Genomic DNA, 14,467 nt, shown 5'->3' on the forward strand with positions numbered 1-14,467 from the left:
TTCGGATCTATTCGTACCCGAGAATGGCTGTGACAGCTAGCTGACCGCCTAGTTTACTGACAACAATGGTCAAGAGGAGAGTAGCAGTGTAACACCAGCAGTATATATTAACAATGTCTAAATGACCTGTGAGGAACATTCTTGAAGAAAACAGCCTCCCCTAAAAGTAAGCAGTGGTTGTTCTTGAAGAAAACATAAACTGAATAAAACAATAATTGCAAGAAACGTCGGTTATAAAACGTCCATGACAACGGAGATAAGATTGTCTGTGCGGTCGTGAGAATCTACGAGTTCGGCTGAGATGCCGAGAATGAGAAAATCCATCCGGCGCTAACCATGAAGAAAAAAAAGCCTTTTCTGGATGAGCGTTTACGGACTTTCACATATGACATAGTCTGCTAAATTTACTCGCATGTGTGCATAATTTATGCTTACAAAGAATTGGGTTATCACCCTCACCATTATTCATTCATTGAGACATAGTCAGCAGAAATGCGTGTTACGGTGAAACTCAAAATTCCCGCGCATAAAGGCCCGAACAGCCTTGAAACATTGCCAAAGCAGCGCTAGGGCGCTAGCAGCGCCAGTCGTGCTGCTGTTCAAGTTTGGCTCAAGCCAATCAATAGGTGCTAGCCAATCCAAGTGATCTTCGCATCGAGTTTGTGTAGTTGCCTGCTAGCTTCCGCGGTTCATGTCTTGTGAGATGTAGAGCTAGTAATTTGATCCATAATTTGGCAGTGCGGTACCTCACGCTGATAGCAATGGATGAAATAAGCGATGAAGCGAGGAATCATGAAATTCGTAGTTTTAAGTAGCTACTCTAGGAACCCGTGCACACGGAACTCCGCAGAAGTGTCCGTCTTCAGCTTAATATTGGTGCATGCATGATCGTTAGTGAAATGTAGGCCTACACGACGGTGTCTGGGCGGCCTACAGCTGTTTCTAGTAAGTACGGGGGCTTTTCGATCACTGCTTTGTGCTTGAGATGAGCTGGCGTGCAGACGTCAGTCGTCGCTGCCGTATAGAGCTTGCGCTGAATGCGATCAATGGTGTTGCTATTACATCCGAAACGACATCATAGCTCTCGTTGCGGTTGCTCGATTCATTTCAAACGCGCACCGGGTAGGCGGGTAGGTTCTATTTGAAGCACCAATTCATCTTCGTGTTCAATACCTGTACGCGTATTCGTGTGGATTACAACTTGATCCTTTGCACGTGAGATGTGGTTGCTCTCGGTTCTCATAAATGTTGCCATCGAGGACGTAAGACAGTTCACTTCCGCGTGAGAAAATGAATGAAGCTGCTTGTTGCTATCATGCCTGTATGCACGTGGGGAAATGCTGGCGTGAAGGCCCGATCGGTTTTACATAAAGAGGCGCCCTGCCTGTTTTTTGGGCGAGTGAAACTTAACACAGGCGCGTTTAAAAACAGCACTTGCTTGCGCAATACACGAACACCTGTTCTTCGCTTGGTGATATAATAATTCAAGGCGCATAATGTTATCCATTCCATTCTGGGCTGACAGCTGCGATCGGTGTTGAGCTAACTACTATAGGCGACATGGTCATTGCCGACTTGTCGCCGCCCTGGGTGGGTGGGACAGAGCAGCGTGGCATGCGCGCTAAGCATAGAAGGCCGCGCGTAGTATTCCGTTTTATGGCTGCGCGTGTTGCGTGAATGGCAAACTTTTGATAACGGCGCATTATTTTATCTTTTGTTTCAACGGTCCGGCAAAGCAGACCAACATTCTGCACTCAAATGCGTATTTTAAAAATAAACCTTCGGTTTGATTTCGCGGTAAAATGTATATCATTCAGTTGGTGAAAGCTCTTGTTGAATTTATCCCAAGAAAACTATTTGTAATTAAAGAGGTGTGCATCCGTAAGTTGCACCACTTGCGCCTGCACTGGTTATAGCCTACACTTAGACTATTCATGTGTAAATGCTAAATGCAGTGACACACATGCACTTTATGGTGCATTATAATGGTAGACGCATCGTGGAGTTTGTAGTTGCATTATGTAAATATGCGAAATTTGCATATTGCATGGATTAAGCTGATGGATATCTTCCTGAAAGGTGAACTTGAAGGGGAGAGCATTAGCAACTAATTTAGAAATTGACATTGTGCTTCTATTTATGCTAGAGGATGAAAATAAACATTCTAATCTGCAACCTAGCCCCTGCTTTTTTTGATGAGACATGACTTCATTGTGGCCATTATTCTTTCACCTTTGGTCACTTATGCTTCACGAAACTTGTGTGAGCATGCATGTTATTGTTGGTCATAACAAATTTCTTTTTGTGTTTTGTACTTTGTTAAATGACAAAGTATTGGATATCACTCTCAAGTTCTCAACACATTGTAGATGTTAGCTCAGTCTTGAGTGTTTCATATTGCCCTGTTCCTCCTCATTGCAGAACTTGGTAGAAGTTTGTGGGCACCTTTTGTGTTTCTTTTTCTTACTCCGTTCTTCTTCTTTAACATACAAACAATAATAAACATTTGCCTGATTACTAGCCATTCATCATTGTTTTCTACTGGCACATTTTGAAGAAAAATGCCACACTGCAGTACATGGAATGCCATTACATTTTCTTATCACACCTGTCATGTATTGACCAGACATGGGCTTTCATGTGACCCTGGCATAAATACTGACTATATTATTTCGTTAACTGTTTGACGGCAATATGCATGACATTTTTTGCCTTTTTATAAAAAGTTGTTTGAATTTATGTAATGCATGAACTTTGTAGTGATGTCTGCTTGGAAGCTTTGTTTGTTTGTTTGTTTGTTGGTTTGTTTTGCTAAAGCATGAAATTTCTGCTCTTTTTTTCATCACGTTATATTTAATGGGCATGTGTAACTCAAGCAATGAATGAATGACTCCTAAATTAAGGACAGTGTGGCATTTTTGAAATAGTATTCTGGAATGGTTTGATCTGTACACTACATCGACTTGGTGATGCCATGTATTCTTTGTTTGAGCTGACAGGGAAGGCAATATAACCGCCCACCTTTTCTGTTGCTGTCTTGCTCTTCCAATTGGCTGAATTGGGTATCAGGTGTAACCATTGCTGTTACCTCTTGTTTTTAACTGTCTGTAATGGCACCTTTGTTTTTCGGTTTAAACATGATATAGGACCTGTCTGTTGCTGTCTAACTGTATCATTTCCAGCCTTACATAATTATACTTGATTGTTCAAGCGTCACAATTTTTTCAGTATAGGTGTATAGTTTGGCATATACATGACACAAAATTTGTGAGAGAAAGAAGGTGCAAAAGCAAGTGAAATAGAGCTGTGAGACAGCCCTGATTAAATAAAGCCAGTGGCCCTCATTATATGCCTCACCTTGTTACATGTTACCATGGCTGGTAGCAAGTCTGGAATTAAGTAACAAATTTAACCAATCTAGATTGTCACAATTTTACACTAAAGTTGTGCTTGCTCTGCTGATGCTGCAGGCTGAAGCTGTGGAGGCAGCGGAGACATCTTACCTGCCAAGATGAACATAATGCGCAAGCTGTTGGTGGGTCACCAGGGCCGAGGTGCAGGTGCCTCCGAGGATGGAGCCCAGAGCTCGCAGCATACGGCCCTGGGCTTGATGCACCTGCACAAGCTCTTTGCTGAGCTGTCGCACCCGACTCACCCGCTCACCCAGCAAGAACAAGAGCAGCGACTCTACAATATGCTCCCACTTTTCTGCAAGGTTGTACACACAGCCTTCTGCCAGATGGTTAACAAATGTGATGGGTGAAGTAGAAAAACACACACGTTTAAGCTGTGTGTTTTTATGCTGCACCTACTTGTATGTCATTGCCAAGCTTGCAGTATGCTTTGAGAAGTGTGGTACTACAAGGTCATTCTTTGTTAGATTTTGAAGAGTGGGGTACGCAGTGTGTCTATTACACTGTGCGCATCATTTTTCATTCATCCACTTCTACACCCTGCCGGCATTTCTATCTAAAGTTTGCTAGCAACAGGTAGATGCGTTCTATGAGAGTGGGCCTCTCTCTCTCCCTAGATATTTCTGTGTTGCAGGGTGAGCATTTTTTCTTGTGTGTGTGTATGTGAAACTGAAGATAATATCACTATGTCATCATTATGAGAATGAACAAGTAACGGAGACAGTTTTTTGTGAACGTTTATTCCTTGATTTTCTGAACATCAAATTTTCAAGCTTCATTAAACTGCTTTATGTGTGGATGTGCTCCACAAAGATTTTTTATTAATCACCAAGATTTTGGCAGCCACAGCTACCACATTATAAGGATTAATTCAGAAGCACCAACTTTCTGGATATTCAAGAATACAGCCATTCCCAAAAATTCAATGCCTTGTTGTACACTTCTTAATATATGTAATAATCTGTTGCATTTGCTATAAAGTAGTAACAAGTTTGCATTGCAGGCAGTTTGCCACATGCTGACAGCTTAAAAACTGACTTTATTTTATAAGTGGTTAGTAGTATGAGTAGTATTTGATTGCTTTGGTACATGGCTTTAACAGCCAGTATTGTAGCATTTACAAGTTCTCGCAACGTCTTGCGAAAAGCACTCATAATTAATGTTATTGTAATGATAGGGCACATGTAATTACAGAATTGTCATGGTTTAGGAAGGCTTGACTTTCAGAACAATTGTTATGGGCACCCTTCACTGCCGTCATTTGCATTCGATGAAAACTAATGAAAGAAGCTGGGAAGATGCTGAGTGCAGCCTGAAAAAAACTTGGAACTCCACATGAAACAGTTTGACATTTGGGCAAGACACGTATTGACAACACAGGAACTGAAAGACGAAGTTTATAAGGGACTGGTGCAGCCTGCAGTACTTCATGAAAGCAAAACAATCGCAACGAAGTATAACATTCGGAATTTCCATTGGCTGAGATGAGTGTGCGGGGTGGTGCAAAAAGTTCACACCACTACTTAATACTATAGGCTTTCAGACCTCAACTCGTTGATCATTGTTCAACTCGCGCCAATTTTGCGAGTGTCCACTACACCATTGGCAACACTTGTACACCTTTTAGCTTACCTTTGGCATTTTTGTCTTGTTGCAGCATATAGCCTGTATATTAAATTTCTTATTGCTGTCTTGAAATATTTAATAATCCATATGGGTGTGTGAAATATCCTTGCTTTATCACTGTGGCCACGGGTGGCTTGCTGTTTAGTTAACTGCATACTGCACATTCATATGTTTTTCATTGTTATGTATTTATGTACATATATGCTACTTGTCTCTCTCTCTTTATGTTGTGCATTGCACTAAAAGCACTAGGCTGTTAGCAGTCGGTCATACAAGCAAAGAGAAAGAAATAACCATGATAACAAATAAATAACTCGCGTTACAGATGTCGGAGCTAAAGTTCAAGAGCAAAGACTTGAAGTGGCCCCAAAGCATTCACAGCAGAAGCAGTTTTTGCAGACTGGTGGTTACAAAGCACCCTTTAGTGAACATCTGGCAAGAATTTTCTAATAGGCAAAGCGAATTCTAGAGTTGATGTTTTGCAGCAGTCAAGCAGAGCATTGCATTTGCCCCTGCATTGTTCGAGTGGCAAATACCTTTACCCAGTACATTGTATTGCTGAATCTTTCTATGTTGGTGTTATTAATGCCTGCCACACACACTTGGCATTTCTTGTTGCAACGAGTTCCCGCAAACGATGCTGTGAAGCTGCCGCCCTGCAGAGCAAAAATTCATCCCGCAGCCATCCGTCGTGGCGATTCAATTGAGACTAAAATTAGGCACAGCACTGGCTGCTTCTGGCATGAGGTAGATGCAAGTGTGGTCATCACATGCATTTTCTTCACAGTGGCTACACTACACTACACAGCTGTAGCTACACTAAATCTCGAATTTCTGTTTAAAGGACACTGAGAAGAACACACTCATAGAGCTGTACTGGTTTATGTAGGGAGGATCTAAGCAGTTCAAGGCACCACACCTTGCCTAATATTTCACTCAAGGTCAGTCCATGCTGTTGTGGTGATGGAGCTTTCATTTATTTATTCAGCCACTACCTTGGGATGATTGACAAATCAAACATTAGCACATTGTAAAAATGCTACGTTCACTTGAGCAGTCGAGGAAAATGAGGCTGAAGAGACACTCTTCTTTTTTTAATTTATACATTTATTTTGAGGGCTTCTCACCATACAGAAATGCTGTGGTGTTTGGTAGATGTCATTATAGCCTTGTACTCTACAAGCCTAAACACTGTGCTTGTTTACTCAAAAGGTTTGAACTTGTTTAGGGCTCATTTGAAGTTGAATGGCCATGTGCACAAGGAAAGATGAGAGCTATATTGGCAAATAAGCAATGAAATTTATCCAGCTGGTCACAGGAAGTGAGGTCAGCTCAAGAGAAGTTGATGACGTACTGTTTAGGAAGATTTTAACACAGCACTGTGGAAGGAAATGAACTCTGCAAGAACAACAAGACTGCAGCATGTGACATAGCTAACAGAAGAATATGCATCTAGGCACAGAGTTAAAATGTGACTTGTCTATGCACCATTACTCCAAAAGCTGTATAATTGTTGAAGTATGGAATATGCTAATGTTGCTACCTTGTATACTGCATAGTGGGGTGCTGTACAATATATAAGATAATACCGGAAGACCTCTAAAAGGCTGTGATGGTTTATAATGGTGAGCTGTGTGATTGCACGTGAAAATTTGGTTCCAAGTGAGTTAAGGTTAGTGATTAGATGAGATAAGTGGTAGGTGTTGGAGGCGCATCACAACACACCATAATAGTTACAAAATGTCTTGGGTATCAAACAACCAGTGTGGTATGGTGCACCAAGCAAATGGTCCTGTGGTGTCTTTAGGAGCATACCACTGCATACAGCTCTCCATAGCAACTTTTGTGCTGATGTGCTTTCGCTCGTGTAGTAGCCGAACTTCCTGTGGGAAAATAAAATCAAATTATGGAGTTCAATGTCCCGAAGCGACACACAGGCTATGAGAGACGACATAATGACGCAATAAGGTGAGGGGGCTTTGGATTAATTTTGACCACCTCAAGGGTTGATTTAAGTCCACTCGCATTTTAATGCATGAGCACTTTTGCATTCCTCCCCCTTTGGAACATGGCTGCTGTGGCTGGAATTTGAACCTATAACTGTGTGCTCAGCAGCAGGGCACCATAGCCACCGAGCCATCGCAGCAGGTCAGTTGAGAGCAAATATGTTTCTTGAAGGGATACTAAAGGGCAACAGTAAATTGCTATAGTCTGGTATTCAATCAAAACTCTATATGCATTTATTTGGCAGGAAAATGTTAATTACTGGAGTAGAAAATGAAGGACAAACTCATTTTTTGTTGTTATTTTGTTTGGACCCAAATCGTAACACCAGTACATTGGTGTGACATCACAAGTTAAGTATCTTCTCGTATTTGGTCTGTCTTTGCATGGAAAAAGTTCTCAAAACTTCCCAAGTTCAGTCTTGAATTCTTCTTATGTGTAATGTAACCCTTCTTTATCCACAAACAGCACCGAAGTGGGGGGTGTCTGAACCCATCCGTTACTGGCAGCCTGTGCGGGAGGTGTAAGGTGGTGTCTTCATGTATCTTTTGTTCTCGTATCTTTTCTGTCTTAGTAGGCCTCTTCACATGGTAAAAGTTGTCTTTCTGCTGTTGCAGAAGCTTAACTTACCAATCTGGTTTTGCGTGATATTTTTGTTTAGCATCCCTTTAGCAAACCTTTGTGCATGGTTTCTTAATGCTCCAGGCATATTAGGGTAGCAAGTCAGATTCATGTGGCTGATTGCTAATGTCTTTAGTCAAACATGATTTAAAGAAAAATCTTATTGTGTGTATTATTGCATGTATTGAAGCAAGCGATGAGCTAGTTTCTATAGCTTTGCTCCTGCCATAGTTGTCCACAGGACATGGAATTCGCTTTCATGCTTTTGGTTGACAAGCCTGAGGGAGAGAGGGAAAGCTTTAATGAAATCCAGATAATTCTGTTGGCATATATTTAAACACATACATGCTGCTCTGTGTAGGGAGGGGATTGGGGGCACAAAGGCCCTGAAGGAGGGTGGGAAAAGGCCAAAAAAAAAGGGCAAGAAAAATCTAATCATAGTATAAACAGGTGAGGCAAAGGTAGTGGTATTTGTGTAAACAGGCTAGAGCTTATGAATTTAGTGGATTTGAAACCATGAAACACATTATGTTGGAATGTCGAGGTTACAGAGACAAAAGAACATGCTATTTTAGTGGAACAGGGTTGCCTCTTGAGAATTGCTACATCTTGGAAGCACACCAAGTCCTGTGCCTTCTCCTTCAAAGGAACATCAAGCTTTAAAATATATTTTTTCATTCATTCAAGGTGCAAGCTGACATGTGATTTCAGTGCATAGCCTCTTGCATATTTTATTTACATCTTTATTTTGTTGTTGGATGGGTTTTTGTATGGCTCCTTTATAGGGAGGGGAGGGGGGCATGTGAGCATAATATTGTTACGTGTAGCTGACGGACGAGTCTACAATATATTTACACGTAGACAAGCGGTGGCAATGATGGCGACGCTATATCAAGCGGTGGCCACGTCGTCTTCCTTCTCCTCAGTGCAGCCACACTGTGGCGGCTGTTCCGTAGCAATATATTAAAGCTTGGCTTAAGGTTTTATGTCTCAACATCATCATCGTCAGCCTATTTTATGTCCACTGCAGGATGAAGGCCTTTCCCTGCAACCTCCAGTTACCCCTGTCCTGCGTCAACTGATTCCAACTAACACCTGCGAATTCCTTAATTTTATCACCTTACCTAGTCTTCTGCAGGCCTTTACCCGCCCTTGACTGCGCTACCCTTTTCTTGGCATCCATTCTGTAACCCTAAAGGTCCACCGGTTATCTAACCTACACATTACATGACCTGCCCAGCTCCATTTTTTTTCCCTTAATGTCGATTAGAATATCAGCTATCCCCATTTGCTCTCTGATCCATACCACTCTCTTCCTGTCGCTTGTAGTTACGCCTAACATTTTTTGTTCCATCACTCTTTGTGCAGTCTTTAACTTGTTCTCGAGCTTCAGCGTCAATCGCCAAGTTTCTGCCCCAAATGTTAGTACCAGTAGAACGCATTGATTGTATACATTTCTTTTAAATGATAGTGGTAAGCTTCCAGTAAGGATCCGACAATGTCTCCCGTATGCACTATGACCCAATTTTATGCTTCTGTAAATTTCTTTCTCATGATTAGGGTCCTTTGTGAGCAATTAACCTAGGTAAACATACTCCTTCCCAGTCTCTAGAGGCTGACTGGCGATCCTGAACCCTTGTTCGCTTGCCCAGCTATTGATCATTTTCTTTGTATTTTGCATCTTAATCTTCAACCCCACTTTTACACTCTCTCTGTTAAGGTGCTCAATCATTTGTTGCAACTCATCCCCAGTGTTGCTTAACAGGACAACTTCATATGCAAATCGAAGGTTGCCGAGATATTCGCCGTTGATCATCACTCCTAAGCCTACCCAGTTTAATAGCTTGAATACTTCTTCCAAGCATGCAGTGAATAGCATTGGAGAGATTGTGTCTTTTTGTCTGATCCCTTTCTTTATAAGTATCTTCCTACTTTTCTTGTGGAGAATTAAGGTCGTTGTGGAATCTCTGTAGATATTTTCAGATATTTACGTAAGCATCCTGTACTCCTTGATTACGTAATGCCTCTGACTGCTGATATCTCTGCTCAGTCAAATGCCTTTTCGTAATCTATGAAAGCCATACAGATAGACTGATTGTACTCTGCGGATTTCTCGATTGCCTGATTAATGACATGGATGTGATCCACTGTCGAGTATCCCTTCCTGAAACTAGCCTGTTCCCTAGGTTGACTGAAGTCCAGTGTTGCCCTTATTCTATTGGAGAATATCTTGGTGAATATTTTATATAATACTGAAAGTAAGCTAATGGTCCTGTAATTTTTCAATTCTTTAATGTCTCCCTTTTTGTGGATTAGTATAATGTTGGCATTCTTCCAGTTCTCTGGGACCCTTGAAATTGATAGACAATTCATATAAAGGACCACCAGTATTTCAAGCAGACAGTTTTTCAACAGAAAAAGATAATTCTCCTCGGAGTACTGTCATGCTGATGTATAACTGCCATGTTTAATGAAGGGAACCGTTTTTATGCTAGTGTGTCATTGAAAACAGCCAAACTTGACTGCACTGCAATAATCGCAACCTATAATAGTAAACAAGCTTCATTGCCTAATGGACTTGCAGACCCCCTTAGTTACTAGCACTCTGTGTCCAAAAAGTAGAATGTATATTAGTATCCTGTTTGGTCTACGTTTAATTTGGATGAGCTTCAATAAATGTATTAGTAGTAACCCATTAAGCAGTGCATAGGATGTACTTCTGAGGGGAATAAACAGTGGCAAAGAATGTTAAGAAAATAAACTCTTGCAAAGCGTGCTTCCACTTGTGACATCAAGAAATAGGGTTTAGCTGTTAATGTGGAGAAGTAATTTTGCTCATCTTAAAAGCAAACTTTCGCATTAAAAAAAAAAACTGTTGTATTCGGATATTTGTGAGGCTGGTTCACCTATATTCCAGCGTATTTTTTTTTATATTGTCAACAGTAAACTGTGTTTGTATTTTTTTTGTCTTTTTAGTTTGAACAATGTCTTTAGACGTCACATGGACCTATTACGTAATTTGACCATTTCAGGTGGATTACGGGAATAGACAAACATTACCTGCTCAACAAATCAGTGTCCAGGTAGCTAATGAGAAAGATGTGCTAATGGTCTTAAATTCATTTTAGGACATATGTTGAAATTGCAGAATGAAAGCAACGCAGTAGTCAAGTTGTGCCCACTCAGCAGAAATTCTCAGACTAGTGCCACTTTTTAGATATCCATCTTTAAAATCTGCTTGAACAAAAATACAGAAAATGAAAAAAAAAGGTTGTATAGGTGCAGGGAGTTGACTTGCTTTCGCACTTGACCTGTATATGAGTAGATTCGATAATTTCAAAGCTCTAGCATTTACGATAATTTGAAAGCTCCAGCATTTACAAGCTCAGTGGTATTGGAATGCAAAATTAATTGCATGCCACACTTTGGGTGCGCATTAATGAGCCCCAGCTGGGCAAAAATAATCGAGAACTCTACGCCAAAGCATCTGTCGTAGACCATGTGTTTGATTGGGGCATCTAACCCCATCAATCCATGTCTGAAAGCCTGATGCAGTTTTCTCTCTCTTCCATCTGAAATGCTAGTATGAGACAAGTACGTGAGAGGAAAAAAATGAATCCCTCAAGATAGGGATATGAGAAAAAGTGCAAGCCTTTCTGTGAACTGTCTCTATGCATCACTGTAAATTATAGGACATAGTGGTTTGTATATTAGCTCTTGTAATAAACCAAAGTGAGCTGTATGGAAGAGCTGCTCAAATTCCAATGGGCTATTTTCTTCAGCTTGCTTAAATTTCTATAAGACACGAAACACTAAATATGTGCTATGGTGTGTTTCTGCAACTTTGTATTGACAATGAGTAGTGTCGCAGTTCAATGCCACATTTGATACACTAGTGGTGCCAGAACATGCACTAGAATATTTACAGCACAATTGAAGTAGTAGTCAACGAGGTAGTACAACCTACTAGCATCATCTTGAACTTTCATGAGACTATGTAAGGGCTAATGCGAGGTGCATTTCCCTCTTCTGTTTACGCTTAAATACTTGGCAGGTAATTCTGGACTAGCAGTTGTCATTTGAACCTTGCCTTGAAACCTTACATCAATATTTTGGCTGTGTGACAAAGAAGATCGGCAGGCTAAAAAGCCCCGTTGCCATCGCGTGGCTCGTACCCAGTTCGTTCGCTGGCTGCGCCCTACCTGCTGTTGCCGTGTTGGTCGCTGCTTCTCTACGACCCGAATAAACTCCCTTTACAATTGGTGGAGGTGCTGGGTACAACCGGAATTCTGGAACTTCGCAACCGGACACTGCAGCCTGTCTTCATGATGCCGGAAGAAGGACCACCGCAACCACAACCCGCTGCCCCAATGACTACCGTGGTCTGCCCTGGCCCGTTGCGTCAACGCGACCCACCCATCTTCAGCGGTACCAAAGACCATGACGTAGAAGACTGGCTCGCTGACTACGACCGGGTGAGCATCCAAAACCACTGGGACTACACCAAAAAGCTGAATTACGTATCCTTTTATTTGAGCAGTGTCGCCAGCGTGTGGCACCGCAACCATGAACGTGATCTCACGACGTGGCCAGCCTTCAAAACTAACGTGACGGAGGTATTCGGGCGCCCCGCCGTTCGCAAGCTTCGCACCGAGCAACGTTTGCGCAGTCGTGCGCAACAGTGCGGGGAGACATTTACAAGTTATATAGAAGATGTTGTCGACCTCTGCAACCGCGTTGACGTCACAATGGCTGATGCCGAGAAGATCTGCCATATCTTAAAGGGCATTGAAGACGACGCCTTCCAGATGCTGTTGGCGAAAAATCCGGCGACAGTCTCTGAACTCGTCAGTCTCTGCCAAAGCTTCGACGAACTCTGCAAACAACGCCTAGCCACCCGCCAATCTCCTCCTCAGGCGACTTCAATGTCGAGCTTGGCTGTTTCCCCGGATAACACGTCGCTACTGCTACAGATCAAGGAGTTCGTCCGTGAAGAGGTGGCTCGTCAGCTTTCTCTGATTCACCTTACACACGGCCAGTCGAATTCTCCGTTGGCGCCCGCTCTCCAATCTGTCATCAAGGAGCAGGCAGCCGACCACATTCCACCTTCTCTCCAGCAGGCTCCGGTTGCTGCTCCCCTGACGTACGCCGAAGTCGCTTCGAGGCCTGCTCCACAGACCTATGGTCCCCTTCGCCCACCTGTATCCACTCCAGTCCGGCCACTGGTGCAGTATGCACGACCTCAAGATGATTGGCGCACGGAAGACAATCGCCTGATTTGTTTTTATTGTGGCCATGCTGGACACGTAGCACGTCACTGTCGCCTCTTTACACCGAACGTCCCCACCAATGTGCGTCCATATACGCCACGTTTCCAACGACACCGCAACTCTTCGGACACCTTTGAATCTCCTCCTGTTGTCGACACTGCATTCTCTTCTGCTCGCCGTTCACCTTCTCCTCGCCGCCGCTCGCTTTCCCCCATGCACCGGCGTCGGAGCCCTTTGCGCCAGGAAAACTAAATATCACAGTTCAGGAGGCGAGAACTGCAGTGCCAGCGAAATGTATAAGGCCTCACACTTCCCCAAAGAACGTTATTGAAGTCGCAATAGAAGGAACATTGACGCTAGCACTTGTCGACACCGGCGCTGCACTTTCAGCGATAGATGGCCATATTTGCCGCAAGATAGGAAAAGTGACGACGCCGCTTTCTGGACTGTCTCTTCGAACTGCCAACACACAGCACGTCGAGCCATCCGGCGCCTGCACTGCTCGTGTCGTAATTCAGGACGTCCTCTATATCATAGAATTCATCGTGTTGCCATCATGTTCACACGACGTCATATTAGGTTGGGACTTTCTCTCCACACATCACGCGATCATTGACTGCGCCCGCGCCGAAATCGAGCTGTTTCAGTTTTCGACTGATATTATCACTGACCATAAGGACCATTGCACACAAAATCTCTCTTTCAGAAGACACCGTTATACCTGCCTGGTCTTCTACCCTTGTCAGTATCTCTTGTGACTATGTAGATGACGGCACAGTACTCTTCGCTCCGTCTGTACTCTTAGTTCGCCACCGTTCACTACCACTGCCGTTCGCTGTCCTTGAGTTCCAAGCTGGCGCCTCTCTCATTTGCGTCTCAAACCCATCGGCTGAACCAATTACTTTACGCCGCCGTGAAAGCCTTGGCAGAGCAGAGCCACTGACCTCATCTTCAATATTTGACACGATGGACGACTCCACTTATATTGCTGCTCTCTAGGCATCGCGTCCACAGTCACTACCGCGTGCTTTTACGTCAGCTATTGCCAGTGACCTTACGACGACGCAGCGCGACGAACTTCTTCGCTTGCTCCAAGGCTTCTCTTCCTCCTTTGATTGCCAAGCAACATCACTCGGCCGCACAACGACTGTTTCGCACACTATCGACACTGGGAGCCATGCACCTATTCGACAGCGTCCCTACCGAGTATCGGCGACTGAAAGACGCGTTATCAATGACCAGGTGAACGATATGCTCAATCGCGGTGTCATCCAGCCTTCTAGTAGTCCTTGGGCATCACCAGTCGTCCTAGTTAAAAAGAAAAACGGCACCATACGACTTTGCGTCGATTATCGAAGGCTTAACAAGATTACCTGAAAGGATGTATACCCGTTGCCACGTATTGACGACGCACTTGACTGTTTGCAAGGAGCGGAGTTTTTTTCCTCCTTAGATCTCCGCTCTGGCTACTGGCAGGTGCCCATGGCTGACGCTGACTGTTCTAAAACCGCGTTTGTAACACCAGATGGCTTG

At 43.2% G+C, this 14,467-nt stretch overlaps 1 protein-coding gene across 1 annotated transcript in view; it reads left to right on the plus strand.

Annotated features, from left to right (window-relative positions):
- The first annotated feature begins 620 nt into the window (after nt 1-620).
- The window catches only part of bchs (WD repeat and FYVE domain containing 3 bchs), a 245,728-nt gene continuing 231,881 nt past the window's right edge, over nt 621-14,467 (plus strand). Inside the window, exons 1-2 of the mRNA XM_075687061.1 lie at nt 621-945; nt 3,471-3,715. Of these exons, the coding sequence (XP_075543176.1) occupies nt 3,512-3,715 (204 nt within the window). The 5' untranslated portion in view covers nt 621-945; nt 3,471-3,511. The remainder of the gene's footprint in view (nt 946-3,470; nt 3,716-14,467) is intronic.

This window comes from Dermacentor variabilis, chromosome 1 (assembly GCF_050947875.1).
Source record: "Dermacentor variabilis isolate Ectoservices chromosome 1, ASM5094787v1, whole genome shotgun sequence".
NCBI classification, from domain to species: Eukaryota; Metazoa; Arthropoda; class Arachnida; order Ixodida; family Ixodidae; genus Dermacentor; species Dermacentor variabilis.